An 18733-nucleotide genomic window follows, 5' to 3' on the forward strand; every position below is an offset into this window, starting at 1 on the left:
GACTGAAATGACATCTGCGGTCGGGCACCAGGCAGAGAGAGTGTTTACAGCCTGGCACGTGTTCAGCGGCCAGGCAGCGCAGCATACCAGCAGAGTTCACCATTTACATACGCAAGCGTGATTTGTTTGACGTGTGCATGTTTGTGTTAGCTCGGTGATTTCTTGAGTGGCGTGCATGTATGTGCTGTGCCCCCCCCACCAGCCCCCATCAGTGCCACTCTCATGTGGCGTTAGTTTCTTGCCAGTGCTAACAAAGTGACCTCATCTCGTTATGTTGTTCCTGACCTCAAATGCCATCCAATAAACCAGTCATTTCTCACCCCTTTGTGCCCTCGCTCTTTTTTCTTTTCGCCATTAAAACACCTCCAACGTCTTCTGCAAACATGCCAGGGACAACATCAAGTGACAGCACTACTCAACGAAGTGATTTTGAGTTTATTTCCTGTGTGTAATACAACAGCACTCAAGTTTCAACTTTATGGGGATTTAGACGCTGAGTTTAAACACGGAGCAGTAGATGTTTAGGTGAACGTTGTTCTGCTGCACCTTCAACACAGACCGGTTCATCTCTGGGTGATTCTTTTATCGCCTTTTTCTCTACAGAGCTCCCCCTGTAGTTTTGGAGTACATCCTCCGCCTCCCTTCCCCTCTCCTGGCCATATGCATTTGTTTTTTTTGACGGAGCCATGGAAACTATAATGAAGCTATACTTGATGACACAGTCACTGAACTTAAACGGCTGGACGGTTCGTAATTCTGCTCACGATCGATCGACACTCTCTGACCAATCAGTGTCCGGCAGTCTGTCGCTTGGAACCTAAAAACTAAAAAAAAGCACCAGGTACTAGCACAAATGGAATTTTTAAACATATAAAAAGTTGCAACTTGTAGATTGGAGGCCACATCTACCCACTGAGCTCTGATTGGCCTGAAGTCAAGGTGAGGCAGGAAATAGTTCAAGGGACTTAATCTTCAGAAGGTCACTGTTGGAGTGAGGTTTCCTCACATTCTATTCAGCTATAGATAACGGATAATTTCACACATTTCATTGTCAGGTTCCTTTGAGCCCAAAACAAACACCAACACACGTTTTACTTGATCTCCTCACTCCCTCTGCTCACCCTGACCTCACTGAGATACATTCTTTCAGACTAAGTGATAGAGGATGAAATCCACAGTCCTTGCACTCAGAGGTTTATCTGCAACTAATATGACGCCTTGGCAGCTCCAGTTAGACAAATAAAGGGGACGTCTTCCAAAATGAGAGTCTTTTTAGCATAAAAATCTGCCTGCCGAGCAGTTCTGAGGTTAAATCTTGCGATTCTTTCTTACACCCATTGCTCCCAGTCCACTTCCATCCTCTCCCACCCTGTCAGCTCTCACATCTGCCCTGGATTTCCAAGCCCTTTTTCATATTTTCCACTTCCCTGCCATCCCTCCCATTGCAACTTGGGAGAAATTGAGAGAGACTGTACATGATGTGTGTGTGTGTGTTGTATGAAGCGTGTGTGGGCGTGAGCACATGCATGTGTGACAGCGATGAAGACAGGCAGGTGAGGGGAGGCCAAAGGTCGGCGCAGGCTCTTGACGTGCCAGTCAGTAATACTTTTCCTCAGGTTGAGGTGTGCTCAGCGAGGGAGGGTGTGTCACTGCTGGAAAGCGCAGTAATGAACAGGAGGCTGGCTCTCTGCCTGATCAAATTCCGCCAGCCTCATATCTATTTTGCCTTCCAAAAATATTCGGCATACCAGTGGGTTTTATTGACTTGTCAGAGCAGACAGCAGCCGAGTGCAAGCTCTGCCTTGTAAGGTGTGCAGTTACCAGCTTCCTAAGGCAGGAATGTCTGCTGCTGCTGATATTTTTTCGTGTCTGTTGCTGAAATTGATGAATGCTGACTGGAAGTAACGTCTGCTGGGACAGTGGTGTTGATTTAAATTGGACATTTTTCCTCAAATTCAGTCAAATATGGCTTTGTGTGTCACGTGTATCACCGTTAAATTTGAGTTACAGCGCAATAAAACGTATAAATATATATAAAGCTAAAAAACAACTTGCTTAAAAGTACTCATGATCCAAACAAAGATGGCCGGAAATAACACCCTCATAAAGGGGGAACTCCAATGATTTTAAACATTAAAGGTCTTGGAAGGAGCTTTCAGAAGCAGCTGTGTGAAGTCTGATCAGTTTGAAGCTGAAGCCTGCAGGTCTGAATATGAAAAGATTCGGTGGGGATGTTGGAAAAAAAAGTAAGACGTAAGATCTCCGCCACGCCAACGAAGAGCACTCGTTAACTCTGTTCAAGTCAAACATTCATCAAACGGTAACGGTTATAACTCCTGCTCCACACGTTGGCTTCTCTGCAGGTTCCTAAGATTTTCTCTGAACTTGTCTCTAAAACAGCCTCCTTTCCTGCTCAACCTTCAGAGTTCATGGAACTGAAATGTCTGGTTGCTCAGCTGGACTTGATCGTGTGCATTTGGCATTTTAAACTATATTATTTTGATTAACTCTGTTTGGTAATTTGTTATGGTGAGCTGTCTTAGCCAGCTCTCCTTTGAAAAATTGATTCACAAGAAATTTGCTCATTAAATACTTATAAACCATGTATAAAAAAACAACAGACGTAGTTTCTGGTTTGCTGGTGAGTTCACCAGGAAGTAAGAATACAGAGAATATCCTCCAGGGGGCCACTGCTTGCAAAAACAACTGGAAGAAACATTTTCCTGGGGATTTATTGGTACTACCATGGGTGGAAAATAATGAATTACATTTACTTGCATTACTGTAATTGAGTAGGTTTTTTGTGTACTTGAACCAGACCTTTTACAAAAAATGTTGGCCTGAATTACAAAAAATAATCGTGATAAAATTAAATCCATGCACTGGAAACTTTGGCAGTGTGAATGAATGATGAGGACAGGTGAATGATGACGACAGGTGAATGAAAGTGAAAGCATGTATGACCTTTGACCCATTTTGACTGATACATTATGTGTTTACATATATCATTTTGTCAGCACTTTAATTTGTAAAGGTTTGCCTTTAATTAAAAACAATTCATGTGAGATTTGTGTCACAACACAAGCAAGAACCCCAACCTTGTTAAAAAAGTAACTGAGTAAACTTTAAACAAACTACTTTTTTATTGTAACTTGAGTACATTTTTAGACCAGTATAATATAATATTTCAGTACTTTTTCCACCTCTGTGTGCTACAAGTATTATGCAAACTCTTAAAGCCTTCATTAAGTAGTATGTTACTTATCAATAATTCATATTTTCATCTCAATCTGTTAAAGTTTCATCTAAATCCTTTAATTGAGCTGTGGATGAGTAATTCTTTTTTTTTTTTCTTCAGTCAGACGGTTTGGAGAGGCTTTGAGGACGACAGCTGTAAATGCTGTTTAAACATCACCGGCTATTTAATCTTCCGAGAGAAGACGATGCTTTGTTCTGTATCTTGACTGAAATGTCACGGGAGGCACAAGACGGGGCTGAAGTGAAGAAAAACAAAATTCAAAAACAAAAACGTTTCCTTCCCAAAGAGGCTGCTCATGTAATTTCCCACACTTGTGCAGGACGTGTCCAGAGCACTAACTGGAAATGCAGTGGTTGGATTTTCGGTTGGAGTGAAACTGAGTCGGGCGCAGGGAGCTGTGGTGAAAGGCCAACGCTGACAGATGCTACTTTGCTATCTGTGTCATAATGAGTTTAGCCTCTCCACCGGTATTTCTATGTGTGTCTTTCTGAGCCCAGGCCTGCAAATACACTTAGCTGCATGACCGTTAGTGCTGAGTGGCTGTTAACAGCTGCCTCTTTTTCTTTTTTTTTCTTGTGATGGTTGTTTGTGATAGTATGTAATTTCATTTGGCCCTGCGGCGTACATGCACTTATTAAAACCAGTGTCAGTGTCCATTACATTCCACAGCAGTGCAGCTCAGGTGCAGAATGCAAATTGCACGTGTGAATGTGAAACAGTGGCATTGAGCATTGAAGCTTTAAAGCTCAATGTGAGGCCTCGAGAAGAGACTGAGTTGTTTGTTTAAGGGGGAAAATTTACTTAAAATTTTAAAGTTGGTTTGTCTCACAAGTGACATCACAAAATGTTATTGTGTAACGTTACATTTTCACATCTTAATCTTTGACATAGGTTTTCTATCATTTTTATAGTTTTATTGTATGACTTGTTTATTTGTGTTGCTTTTATATTTTCTTCAGTAATGTATTGTACTGTAATTGAGTAAGTTGTTTGTGTATGGTGAGGACAGGTGAATGAATTATGAGGACAGGTGAATGAGGAGGACAGGTGAATAATGAGGACAGGTGAATGAGAAGGACAGGTGAATAGCCGTGAGTGAAAAAGTTTGTGACCTTTGACCCATTTTGACTGATTCATTATGTGTTTGCATATTTTATTTGTAAAGGTTTGTCTTTAATTAAAAACAGTAAAAAAAAAACTTAAAAAAGGTAAGTATGTAACTTAAGCTCCTTTTTTTAACTTTAACTTGAGTACATCTTTAGATCAGTACTTTTACTTGTACTGAAGTAAAATGTTATCAAAAAGTAGTTGTACTTTTACTTGAGTAGAATATTTCAGTACTCTTTCCACCACTGCATAAACTATGCAAATGCTATCAAATCAAAATGAGAGCAAACAAGAGCCAGGAAAAAAAAACAAGTACTAAGAGGATGTGCCTTGCTGAAATAATTCAGATGGTTGTTGTAAGGGCTTTAAAAGACTAAGATCTGCTATGCTGGGACCAGATCCACATCGGGATCAGATGCAGAATTCCAAAAATGCCCCCCTTCATGCCAAGACTCAGTGTTAGACCCCTTTTTTATTTTTGCTGAACCATCTTATCTCTTTGCGTATTGTTCTGGTATCTCCCTCTAAAATCACGATGAAGACAAAACTTTTTTTTAATGAAATGTATCTGCTGATGGGAAGAGGGAGGTCCTTCTCTAACCACCGTTATGGAACTGGAATTTGCAGTTGGTGAAAAATAAACGGCAAATTCCTGAAACCCACAAAACAAACTTCATGCTCTCAGTGGCCTTCAGGTCCTGTATCCATCACTGATTGTGATTACGTTACAGTCACGCTGTGTCCGTTACTGTGACTCAGGCCTCTCTGCTGTGTGAGACAAACCATTAGTCATGAAACAGCCACAATAAAACCACAGAGACAAAGAGCGAGCGTCATTAAAGCATTAAGTCAGTATTTATTTATCAATCTTATGAGGACAAAAGCTGCTGCTGGTAATAATATATACAACAATGGCCCCACTTGTCTGATGCTGATGATAAGCAGCAAGCTGCAGGTGCAGTCTGACACCTAGAGGGCAAAGAGTGCACACGCATCTGGCATCATCACCACACCCAGAACCCCCCACCCCCAACATTAATCCATGGATGATTTAAATTTAAAACAAGTCTCTAATTCTAATTAGCAGCCTCATTTTCTGTCAGCTGTGAGAGGGTTAATTAATTAAAATGAAGGCACAGTGTGGGGTGTAATGTTGCAACACACCAACAGATGGCAAAGTCTGTCCAGTTTACAGTGTGACAGGCCTCATCCTGTGACCAGGCCTCTCTCTCTCTGGAGTCTGGACACAGTTCAGCACATTGTTATAATTATTCAAACAGCACATGGTGGAGTGAATGACTCTGTGATAAGGTTTGAGGTGATTCAACAAAAGCACAATGCAAGGACATCAGAAAATGTAATAGTAAACATATACGCCAGTGTTTTCAAAGAAAGAATAGAGCTGTACCTATAGAGGCAAGAAAATCCTATATAACAGATACCCTGTAAACTATACTTTTGATAAATGTACAGATGATAATGACTCTTGTACTTTTTGTAAAAAATAATACACAAACAATTTCACCTTTTTTTTATTGTGACATATTGAATAGATTTTGGAGTGATCTTGAGTCTCACTTTTTAATGCTGCTGAATCTGTCTACTCGCTTAACCTTAAAGATATTATTTGCTACTGTTGTTAACACCTGATAAACTTTATCATCATTTACACAAAAATTCTTTGTTCACAAACAAAAAAAATGCTAGAATCCTTGTTTAAATCTCACAATTTGATCAACAACAAAAAACATCACAACAACAATTGCAATTTCTCTATGTATTTTTATTCTACTTGTTATCCTTTTTGAACCCATCTTTGACTTATTTATCTTTCATTTAAACTATATTTTTGGAATTATTTATTATGATGCAATATTTTGACATTATATTTTCTGTCGGTGTATTTCCATTTTTGCACCTCGTTGGTTCCGGATATTATACTTGTTCAATAAAAAATAAATTAATAAAACAATACAAGGACCTCATACATATTATATCCAACATAAACTGAGACCTTCATTCAATATCACCTCAATGCAACCTGAATATGATGCAAAAATGGCTTCTATAATTGGTAAAATGGACTGGTTTGATATGTTACAGGGATGCAATACCATACTGGATTCTGATCGGAATATTTGTGAATGGGGAAAATCCTCTGTCTAGCTCATCAAAACAGTCAATTTATTTTGAACTGCCACAAGAGGGAGCATGTGTCTCTCCACTTACTCCAAGACCTCTCTTTATCTTCCTCTTCTTTTGGCAGCTCATGATAAGAGGTCACCACAGCAGATTTGTCTGCCTCTATCTTATCTTTCCTGTCTGCATTATTGATACACACACCCCCTTATCTTATTTCAGATTCTTGTTTTTCACTTAAAACAATTTACACACAAAAAAGATGTATCTCTGTGATGTTTTTATAAGATTAAATCACGTTTTGGTAACCAAAGTAATGTTTTTATGTTGTATATTGAGTAAAATCAATATGTACCCTTTGTATCTGTAATCTTTTAGATGATGTGCAAACACAGATGGTCCATATTCCAATCCAATCAGACTTTGCTGTACACAGACAAAGGTAAAAACAATAAAAGATAGTAAAACAATTACAAACCAATATCTTAAACTGAGTTTAAAGCCAAAGAGGAAAAATGTGTTTTAAGAGAGGACTTGATTTGTCCATTGGGGGTCCTTTCATTGCTGAAAAGCCCATAATTGACATACAAGGTACATTAAAAAACACACAAAACAAACTACTTTTTATTTTTAATAACAAGAGATTATCCATTTACACAATTATACTGATGAGTAATTTTTCAGTATCTGCCAATAACGATGGTTTAAATTCACTATCACTGAGTTGCACTCAAACAGAGTAAAACTTAGTGAAAAATAAGTAGTTATAAATCTCTAATTCTAAATGTCACACTAATTCTAAATTTTTATATTGTCCAATGCCTAAGTCTGATGGACACTGATCCAACTGTGTGAATTAAAGGTTCAGTGTGTAAGAATAAGTGACAACTAGTCAATCGGAGGATTGCAACAAACGTAGGACTCTTCCGTATTCAAGATCAAGTATTGGCACAGAAAAATATTCCATTATGTTCCATAATGTTGCTGGTTTTCAGTTTCAGTTTTACTGTCAGGGTTCAAGCGTGGAGGGAAGGGTTTGAGGCGAGGGGCCCGGGCCGTGTGAACACAATTTACATTTTCACATAGAACCTTGTGGTGTTAAAATTAACTTTATGCAAACAGGCTGGTACCTTAGTATATGGCTGAACTGCTGCGCCTACACACTCCAGTCAGAGCGCTTATGTTGGCTAACCCGCTACTTTCAGAAGTCCCAAAAGCAAAGTTAAAGACCAGAGGTGACAGAGCCTTTGCAGTGGCTGCTCCTCGGCTCCAGACTGTTGAGCATTTTAAATCTTCTTTAAAAACCTACTATTACTCCATGGTGTTTAACTCAGGTTGAGTTGGACTCCCATTGTTTTTGTTTGTTTGCTTGCTTTTATGTGTTTTTACTATGCTCTGTATCATTTATCGTTAAATGTTTTATGTTTTTAATGATTTTTTTTTACCGACATTATTCTGCACAGTACTTTTGGTCATGGTTGTTTTTAAATGGGCTCTATAAATAAATTTATGTAATACTGATTTAGCAATTGTCTGCTGGAACATACGCTAACGTTAGCTAAGCTAAGCTAGCTAATAAGGCATACAATGTTAATGTGCAGTGAGACAAACATCCAAATAAAATATTGTTGTTTTTTAATGCCCAAGTTTTATTTTTCTATGGAATGGTTTTTGTCATTACAACTTCTTCTACAAAGCCAAATCTTAATGTCAGTGCTCAGACTCTATACACCAGCCTCCATACTGCAAGGCCCTCAGCTTAAGTAAATATAACCAGCCTTATTCTTAAAATACTAAAACCAAATATTTTATTATATATTTTATTGCTTTATTTCAAAGCAATTATACAAACACAGATGTGTAGTTTATTCAATTTCTGCCAATCAACCATGCTGTATGTTATACAGTGGACCTTTAACTGTTTTCTGGTGACTTGAATAATGAGCAACATGGGCGAGACAAAGGGAGAGTGTGTGTGTGTGTGTGTGTGTGTGTGAGAGAGAGAGATCCCTCCATCCTTCCTGGTGGGAGGTTTGAGATGCACACTGCGCAGAACCGTCCGCTACCGACGCATCTTCCTGGCCTGCCTCCCCCCTCCCTTCCCCTCGTCTCTCCCTATCCTCTCAGTCTCTCTTTTCCTCCCTCGACTGTCTGCTACTAGCCTACCTGAGAGGAAGTGTACACACAAAGCTAGTAGGACAAATCTGGCGCGTCGTCAGCCGGGCCTTGTGGGCGCTATGCTGCGGTAAAACCGGCTCCCTACAGGGGGATGTAGAGAGGCAGAGACACCGACGGACGGACGGACCGCGCCGTGTCTGCTCTGCTCTGCCCAGCCCGCTGCATCGCTGAGCGGCCTGCGAAGCACACAAGATGTCGACCAGAACGCCATTGCCCACGGTGAACGAGCGCGACACAGAGAACGTAAGTGCCCGTTATCACACCGGTGTCACACCGCAATAATCCGCTGCTGGCTTTTTTGCGCCACTGCTGAGTCGATACAGGTTAATGACAGCGGTAGCAGGCGGTTTTTCTTTAGCGGAGGAGGAGGGGGGTTTACTGCGAGACTTGACCAATGAGAGCTGTGTGGTTGTTGCTCTCCTCTTCTGTCCTTTTTTAAAAAACACGAGGCCTGAAATGAACGCAGAATTAACGCACATAGCCTTTAGTCGCCACAGTTTCCCTCCGTAGCCACAACAACGCACTGCGTCAGTGTCCTCGCTTTACGGGAAGCGTTGACATTTAAAGGCCTGTGGGGAGAAAATGCTCCAGTCGCCACAAACCGAGGGTGTTTTCTAGTCCACACTGTCAATAATTAGGGAGGGTGGGGGAGGATGTTGCCCTACTTTACAATGGCAACCGCTTGGTAGCATCGCAATGTGACATCCATCACCTACTGGGCAGTGTTGTAGCTGCACGTTCAGTCAGTGCAGAAGAGGAGGAGGAGGAGTGAGCGGGTTATTATTCACCACTCTGCTGCCACGACACTGCTGCTGCTGCCGGGGCTGCACACAGCAGACATATTCATCAAAAAGAGGACAAAGAAATGGTTCAAACTAGGAACGGGGACGTTAATGTCGCGTGTTTGTGTAAAAAAAAGAAAGAACCAAGCTCCCACAAGAAGTTCCCAGTGAAATGGAATTGAAACTGAATTCATAGGGATGATTGTGAATCCTGAAATTTGTTAATATTTCACGTGAGTCACTTGAAAATGCTGTCTAGATTGCCAACACACTGCCCAAGCCTGCATCTCACCAGTCATACCAGCACATAGTCATTTATAGCCGTTTTATGTAAAGGTCAAGTGTGTTCCACTTAGCCAGACTTAAGTACCCATAAGTGTGTTTGTGTATGTGTATGATCATTTTAAAATACAAGTCCTTTATTTTTAGTAGCACCATTAGCCTTTCACTTAAGCTCGGCATACACTTGTTTTTTCAATCGTTTTGTCAAACTGTACGACTACATCGCATGTGATGAGAAGCCAATGCTTGCGATTTATGTGCACTCCAGCCAAATAAAAATTTGCACCATAGTTGTAAACATACTTTGGAATTGTTATTACATTTGTAAATGTAAACAGAGCAAAGTCTTCTGTCTGTACTTCACCTCATATGCTTTCTCCAGCACCTCTCACTTGCGGAGTGCCTCAAGGTTCTATTCTTGGGCCTCTTCTCTTCTGCTTGTATTCCCTGTGGATAAAGTATCTGAAAACACAACATTGCATTCCATCTTTATCTGCCCGACCTGCTTCCCTTAACGCTCCCTCGCGCTCTCTCATGTCTGCAGATCAGTCGCTGTTAGTCGTCCCTAAAACAAAAAGGAAGCTTAAAGGTGACCTCGCACATAAATCGTAATGCCCAACTTTAGTGATGCACAATATTATCGGCACAAAATCAGCAGATATTAGCTTTAGAATTTATTAGTAGATATCGGCAAACACACCAAGATCTGTTAAGACTAAATGACCTCTGCTGTTGGGCGCAGGGAAAACCTTGTATACACACTTGGCAAAGGGCCTTGCCAAGCTGCCATCTTGTGCCGCCATGTTTTTTCAGTAGTCCTTAAAGGATAAATTAGTCAGAGTGTTTGTTTCACGTCTTGAAGTGGAAGCGTACAACTCAAAAATAAAGGAATGACATTCACTTTGACATGTGAAGGCCACCGTAGTTTCCCGATGGATGAGCAAGAGAAGGGCAAGTTGATGACTCACAGTCTGCAACCTCACAATTAGATGTCTCTTTCACTCACATAAGTCCACTGAAATATGTCCTTATTTGTTTCTGTAATCTTACAACATTTTGTACCCTTTTGATAGTGTCACTAATGTTTTGTTTTGCAAAATTAATGCATGAATTTGTCCACATTGGTAATCAATTTCTAAAAGCTCACATATACGACCCAAATGAAGGTGCTACGGACAGAAGGCTCCTCCCATTTACATTTAAAAACTACAGTATGCATGCAATAACTTCAACAGTTCTCCCAGCAGATTTCTCTTCCTCTGTGTGAAGGAAGGTTTATGATCAACCACTCATGTGTGCACACCCACATCCATATGAGCAGTACAATAATAAAAACATACGAGATCAGTCCAAATTAGTGCTGCTTTGTGCGTCCTGACAGACTCTGACATATCTGGGTTCATCAAAATTTTTCCTGGAAACGAGACGAGGCACAGAATGAAGCTGCCCTTCTATTATATGGCGTTAAAACTACAAGCAGTGGAAAATAGCTGAAGGCAGCTAATTTATTTTCCAAATTTATAAAGCAGTGTTTTTATAATTACCCTGCATCTCAGAGTGTTAGGGATGTAACAGTATCAAATCTCAAGATATGATAGAATTGCCGTATTTATTCACGATGTTGTGATAGTATCCACATTACAGTATTGCTTTCCACTCTGTGTAGCTTTTTGTCTCCTAGAGAGCTCGTAATAGTGTTCAACTATAGTATGAAGGGACTATATTTTGGCTCCACTGTGTTTTACCTTTTCAATTTTTTATTGCCCACTACAGAAAATGGCTATAGATCTTTGGCTGTATATTCACCGATGCCTCCTATGGTCTCTGGAGGTCTCGCACTGTTATGGGGAAGTAAAAGCTTTTATTTGGAGTCTGTCAGAATCTTTTCCTCGTTTCCTCTCAAATCTTTTTGGGGTGATATATTCCCAAGTAGTAAATTCCCTGACGAGGATGTTGTATTCCTTGATGTGTAGGTCACTGCAGTCTGGCAGTGTCTGCATCTTGTTTTTTTGTTTGTGTTCATCTAGTCTCTGATTTCTTGATGGAGGAAATCTGAAATGCGTTCAGAGTTAAATGTCACTGGGGCATCCTAAGTTTTAATCTCTTTGTCTCTCTCTCCAAGACTCTGTTGCCACTAACCACCATTTTTGCAAATCTAGATCTGCAGAAGCTGGGAGTTGAGCACAAAGGATGATGGATACGATAACTTCCCTGCTCTGCTTCACTGCAGCAGTAAAGTAAAGTTTTTGTCCAGGAGACCTTTTTTTTTGGATAGGTCACAGGTCCATGGTCAAGAGACATTTTTTCTGCCAATATTGTGAAACCTAAAATAATTTTACCTCCCTACATATTACAAAAAGCTTCTTTTCCACCAGCAAAGTTGTATAACACACTAAATCTTGAAGGGATTCTTCATGCTCGTCGTGTTGCATTCAGTTGACAATTTTAGCATGCTGCCTGTTTAAAGACAGACAGAGTCAGGAGAACCAGAACTCAATGTGCACATTGTTTTAATTTGACAGGGACTGAAAAATCAATAACATTCTTCCTGCATAAAATGTTTTATTATGTTTATTATTCGGTCAGACAGGCCTTTTCTTAGGCACTTTATATTCTCAACATATTCCTGGAAACTGTGTTATGATGAGGGCTGCAATGAACGATTTTCAAATTTGATTACTCTGTCAATTAGAGTACTTGTTTGGTCCGTGAAATGTTGATCTGTATTTCCCAAACCTGGAAATAACAATGTTTGAAGATGTTTTGGCCACAAACCAAAATTATTCAGTTTTTAATGATTTCTATGTTGTATGGAGCAAAGAATTTAGAAAATATTCACATTTCAGAAATTCAGAGAACTGGTTTAAACACCCAAACTGATTTATCGATTATCAAAACAGTTGACAATTAATTTAGTAATCGATTAATAAATTGACTAATCCTAGTAATAATGTTTAGGTTCTCTGACAAATGGTAACTGGCTGAATGTTTTCCAAATAGACAGAATGTGATTAACCTTTTTGAGTTGGAGCTTCTGAAACATGTTTTCTCTGCTCTCCCCATTCACATCACAACATTTTGTAATGTTCCAGATCTCATGTGTCCCTATCCACTCAGGCATCAACGCTGTCAACACTGTTCACACTGACTCTGCTCAAGTACCTTATACTACTTTCCGAAAAGTAAGCTATTCCATTTAAAGATATTCCAATATCCCCCTACCTGCCTGCCTACTGGAGCACACCAGTAGACAGGGCTCCATGCCGATTCTCATTCCTGAACCTAATTTTGCATCGGCTGGCGTGATCAAACCAGAAAAAATAGTTGGTTCTCAGCTGGAACAAGAAAAATAGTGGTTCTTCCTTGTGACATTATCAGTGGGCGTGTTATATTCTGAGTATATTCTGAAGACGAGCGGAAAGTAGAGGAAGTATGGAGAGTTGTGTGTGTTGTGTTGAGTAAGGTGGAGTAACGTCCTCCCACTTTGGTCCCTCTTAAACTGGTGTGTGAATGTGGATGGGGTCGCCAGAACAGCACCAAGGTTCTGAGGCTCCAGGACAGCACCAGAACCAGATCCGTGTCTGTCTCAAAGCACTAAAACATGATGACTCAGCTGTATATGTTGAGCTCAAATGGGAATTTAAGGTTCAAATTTGAATCTCTCACCCCCAAAATTAAAACAGACGTCCACATTTCAGATCAAAAGCAATTGTAGAACTTTCCAGCAGGCAAAAGTATCCCTCTCCTTATTGTTATATGTGACAGATATTATGTGTATATCTGTCACATATAACAATAAGCAGAGTGATAGTGCTGAAGGGGCTGGGGTGGAATAAAGTGGAAGGCTTGTGAAGCCATTTGAACACCAGCGGCGTCCAAAGTTTTTGGGTCTTGGAGCAGATCGTGCAGCGATAAAGGACCTGGAACCCACTAAACATCGGTGACCTCCCAAGCCAGACAAGGAGCGAGAGAAGGAGGAGGAACTAGTGATGGGGTTTGTGCTGGTGCTGTCAGGGGTTCATGAAGAGCTGCATGGCAAGATCGAAGGTCTGGATCCCGACAATGGTCAAGCTATGGGGAAACTGGCAATAGGTGGCAAGGACTGTATCTATCAGCCAGTACACTATTAAACTGGTCGGACGCAAATAATATAGATCTAAGTAATAGATCTGTTATCATACCGTTCTATACTGTAAACTGAGGTTGGTTCCTTTTACGACATCAACATTTTGTGTATCAAAACAGAGGTACCCTACAAAATAAAATTTCAGGAAAAGCAAAAATACAAAACAAAAACTAACTGCTGTCTAACTACCACTAACTGTGTGAGACATTCAAATTGTTCCTGCCATACTTGTTCTGGTTGCCCCTTCCAGAAGGGATTATTGAGGTGAAAGAATCAGTCAGTAAAAATCTGGACAGCAATAGTCCCACCTCATACATACACCCCCACTTCAAAAAACTGGAACTATCTCTTAAATATCAAAATATATGAGCTGTATCTCGTGGATGTTGCTGTAGGCAACTGGACTACAGCCAACTATAGTTAACTCCTGAAGATGCGGTGACCTGGATGACTGAGAACCTTCATGAGTTCTATCAGCTCTCTGATTATTCCATGTTCAGTAATGCACAAGTGTAGAAGACAGCTACTGTGATCGTCCTAATGTTGCTGTAGATCTCGCTATTAAATCAGTGCCCCAGCAGCGCGGACAGTAGCCAACCATGCCTGCTTTAGTTTGACTCCAGCATGTAGCCCCAGGGCCCACTAGCAGCTGAGCTACATTGCATAACAGCTTATTACTCAGAGAGGCAAGTGGCTTTTAGTATCTCCCTCACGGCTTTTTTTTATTTTTATATCTATGTGTGTGTGCGTTTATTATATTTTTTTTATGTCTCGCCTCCCTGGCGACTCAGAGTCAGTAGCTGGGAGTCATTGGGTGGACAGTTGAAACAGACCTTGTATGTGTACTAGGCAAACAGTAGTTCCCTGAATTACCTGTCTTTCCTCATGCTCCTCAGGTAATTTAATAAGATTATATCCACTTCTCTTGTTAGACAAAGAAAACAGTATATTGTTTATTCATATGTCATTGTTACTCTTATTATGATAATTTTTCTCCTCAAAATAAGACATTTTATCAGTAGTATACTAAAATATCACAGTGTATGGTATTATTACCCCCCCGTATCAGGATATGTATTGTATTGCTTGGTTCTTGCCACTTCACACAGGCCACACACACACACACACACACACACACACACACACGTGACGTGATTTGCACCTGAAGGATGATCTGGCCAATATGACAAGTTAGTTCTAAAGCTGATGGACAGAATTGATGTCAGATTATTGTGGATGGATAATTACTAGCTGCAGATACAAGAGGGACAAGCTACACACAGTGATCTGTCATGGTGATCTGAATGTGGGATTTATAGCGCAGAATTAAGGATGCTGACTTTGATTGGCGTCTCATCAAGATTTGTTCTTGCCCACCTCCCTCCCTCTCTCTCGCTCTCTCTCACACCCACTCACAAACAGTGACAGTGGGGAGTGTTTTAATCCTGTAGCATAGCCCTCGCTCTGTTAGGATGTGGGCTAACTGAGTTGATGAGGTGTAGCATTTCCTGGGTGAAACAAGAGCAGGGGAGCCTGGGTAACCAGACCATGGCTTTTATTTTCTGGTTGGGGTGTGGTCAGGAGTGCAGGAGTAGAGGATCATGGGATCTTTGACCTGGACTGACATCAGCAGCTGTTGTAGAGGAGAGGAAAGAGACAACGGAGGCTGCACATAGCCTGTGCCAGCAGTGTATTTACAGCAAGCTGTTCCCAGTTCACCTCCACATGCCATATCATGGGGATGCTTGTATTTATCAGTGGAGCCAGTGACGCTGTGATAACGCCAGACTTTGTGCTTCACACTTTGCAGGCATTCTCAAAGCTGCAAAGTCATCAGATCTCATTGAGTTACTGATTAAGGCCTTAAATCAGGAGGTGGAATTGTCGCAGAGGCAAAAGGATGAATTTGATTTTCTCTTATGTCGATAATACTATCTTTTACGATCATCACCATGTCACATTATCAATCACAGTGCCACGGATTATTGCCGTGTCTTGTTTGGGGGACTGGCAACACTACAAGTATGACCCCGAGTAATCATTGTTCACTATACTGCGCAAGTTCATTGGTCATCGGGGACCTATGCCTCTGCCATTTCTCATAGAGGCCAAGGTACTGTTGCCAAAGCTCAACAAAATCTCCACTTGTATCGGTTATCCTATCGGTCAACGTCCAAGAGCACGTAGTACTAGGTGTCAGGCAGGAAAATAGGAACAATTCTAACATGCTAGACTTCTTGTTGGGGTGTCACAGCGCGCCCCATATGCCAAATCTCTCTTCTTCAAATATGTTGTAGTACAAGCTGTTCATCATTCCCAACACTTATGTTCTGGTTTAACACTGAAAATGTGTCGGTCACGACCAAATCGCATGGAAATCGGCCTGAATTTGTGTGTAGTCTGATCCCAGCCTTACACGACGACCTCCACTGTTTTGTTTGCAGCCTGTGTAGCGCGACGAAAGGTCAGTTTGGAGGTTCAACATTGGTTGTGTATGTAAATCAGTGCTGCAGTGTTGCTGATCTCCACTTGTTTGACTTTTTTCCGCAGCACTCCTCCGTGGACGGCTTTGTCGAGCCCCCGGCACCCCCCACAAAGTCTGCAAGTCGCCACAGTCTGCCGCGATGCCGCAACTCGTTCACCTCCACAGAGGAGCAACCGCATATAGGCAACTACCGCCTCCTCAAGACCATTGGGAAGGGGAATTTTGCCAAGGTGAAACTCGCTCGACATGTTCTGACTGGACGAGAGGTGAGACAAGTTTTAATTTGCATGTTAAAAATAATCCAGGTTTTTTTTTTATCTATGACTGTTTCACTGTCATAAATCATATTCCATATTATATATAGTCCGTATTATTCTGAACAGTCAGTTACTGCCCTTCAGCCCTTGAAATTCGCTTGTTTTAATCTAAAACCCGGAGTGTGGTGATTCCAGATGAAACTCAACCTTCAACCATCTTTGTAGTGATCCTTCCAACTGCAGCTGTAAGCAGGTTTTTCCAATTAACATGAGGATAAATGTCCTGACATGTCTGTGTTGTAATTGTCCATGTTGGTTCTCTCAGTCAGGTCAGGTCACACCCTCTGATTCATACACACACACACACAGTCATACTCTGACACTGCTGACCTGCCAGGGTGATGGACACCTGCTTTGGTGCATCCGTAATTAAAGCTCCCGTGTCCCCATGGAGAAAACAATGACCTACAAGCTGTTCACAGTCTTTCACTCAGCAAGACTCGCAGCACGTCCTGACAGCTCTGATCCACCACAAATGTCCTCTCACTGCAACGTTTTAGCAGCTGCAGCTTTAAATTCTCAGCGTCGACTTACAGACTACCTGTTTATATCAAGGGTGTAACTCTTTTCCCAGGTAAAACCAGTAACGGTTACATTCTGCTCGTGTTAAGGCTCGGTGTTTAACAGTCACACTGGGTATGCTCAGCACTGTTTGCTGAAAAGGTCAGGGTTGTGCCTGTGTGCCTTTGCTGGCTCATCAGAATGCAAAGTCATGGATCAGAGTGAGACAGAAAACAGGTAGAAAGGACATAACCTACTATAGCTGTGCTATATCATGATCATTGTCCAATGATTGTAGTCTAATTTTTCTCATTTTGAAAAAACATTCAAACTGATAACATGTTATTCCGCCCAGAGTGTTTGTGCAATGCTTAAACTTGTAATGATATATATATGTAACATGTTTTTAAAAATCAAAACATGCCCTCCTACCCACCAAGAAGCGCCTATGTTACAGTCAGTGTTGTAGTCTCAGGGCCCAAGAGTTTGAATCCAAGACAGGATCCTGTTACCTGAGTCTGAATCAGAGTTATCAAGGTTGTCCTACTTGAGTGAAAGTCCTGAGTTCAGTTGTATGGCACAGACAATCACTCAGTATATGCCCTTGTCATGACAGACGTTTTGGCAGGTCACAGACGGCGAAATCACAGGTGTAAATAAGTGAACAATGGCTGAGTTCCAGCAGGTACTAAAAAAAGCACCGGGTACTGGGTACTATCCCTAATGGAAAAGCAAAAAAAGAACGAGTTGAGTTGAGCTAAGACGTGCTAGAACTGTATAAAGGAAAGTCTCCAAATACTGTATGTCCACCTATCCCAATATCTAAAAGCTCTATGCTTGCTTGCATTTTAAATACTATGGCAAATGTACTGAAATAATTAATTTCAGTCAAACTAGCAGCACAATAACCTTTAAACTATGCACATGATGAATTATATTATATTTATTTAGTGTTTTTACGACTAAAACAACACTTTTTGTTTGCAAAAACAAATTCCAAAGAAGAGTTGATTCGTATCAACTTGCATTTTTAAATGGTTATACGGAATTCCTGGCCCTATTGTAGTGGTTGTACGCCGTTAACCTGCGTATCACGTAGACTACGCCACTGGGTATAGATATTAGTAAAGAGCAGCAAATGACTTCAGATAAAGTACCCATGTACAGGTCGAACGGCTCCCTTGTGCTAAGGTTTATATTCTGAAAGTAGGAAAATAAACTGGAATATGTTGTATAGCCTATGTGATAAATTAGTGTATAACTTCCTCATAACATTGATACCTTCTTTTTTATCTTTGAGACATGATCCTGTACTGGAATAGTTCCCTGTAGTGCACTACATTAGTGCTGCAGTAGAAAGAAAAAAACAAAACAAAACAGGAACACATGAAGCACTTCAGCATTTAAGTGATGCTATCGCCAAGTTTCCCCATCATATTTTCTTTCTGAATATTCATCATGTCTACGTGTTTTGTTTGTGTGCACAATCACAAGACCTGCATGCAGCGACAAGCATATCTTACGACTGCGCTGAATAATTAACAGTGATGCTTGTTG

At 40.9% G+C, this 18733-nt stretch overlaps 1 protein-coding gene across 4 annotated transcripts in view; it reads left to right on the top strand.

Moving 5' to 3' along the window:
- Nucleotides 1–8525: 8525 nt before the first annotated feature.
- LOC122781704 (serine/threonine-protein kinase MARK1-like) overlaps nucleotides 8526–18733 on the top strand; it is a 35783-nt gene continuing 25575 nt past the window's right edge. For 2 of the 4 annotated variants that reach the window (XM_044045658.1, XM_044045660.1), the window contains exons 1-2: nucleotides 8526–8926; nucleotides 16424–16624. In XM_044045658.1, the coding sequence (XP_043901593.1) occupies nucleotides 8876–8926; nucleotides 16424–16624 (252 nt within the window). In that variant the 5' untranslated portion in view covers nucleotides 8526–8875. The remainder of the gene's footprint in view (nucleotides 8927–16423; nucleotides 16625–18733) is intronic. The other 2 variants (XM_044045659.1, XM_044045661.1) reach the window with 2 other exon arrangements.

The sequence above is a fragment of the Solea senegalensis genome, linkage group LG15 (genome assembly GCF_019176455.1).
Source record: "Solea senegalensis isolate Sse05_10M linkage group LG15, IFAPA_SoseM_1, whole genome shotgun sequence".
Lineage (NCBI taxonomy): Eukaryota > Metazoa > Chordata > Actinopteri > Pleuronectiformes > Soleidae > Solea > Solea senegalensis.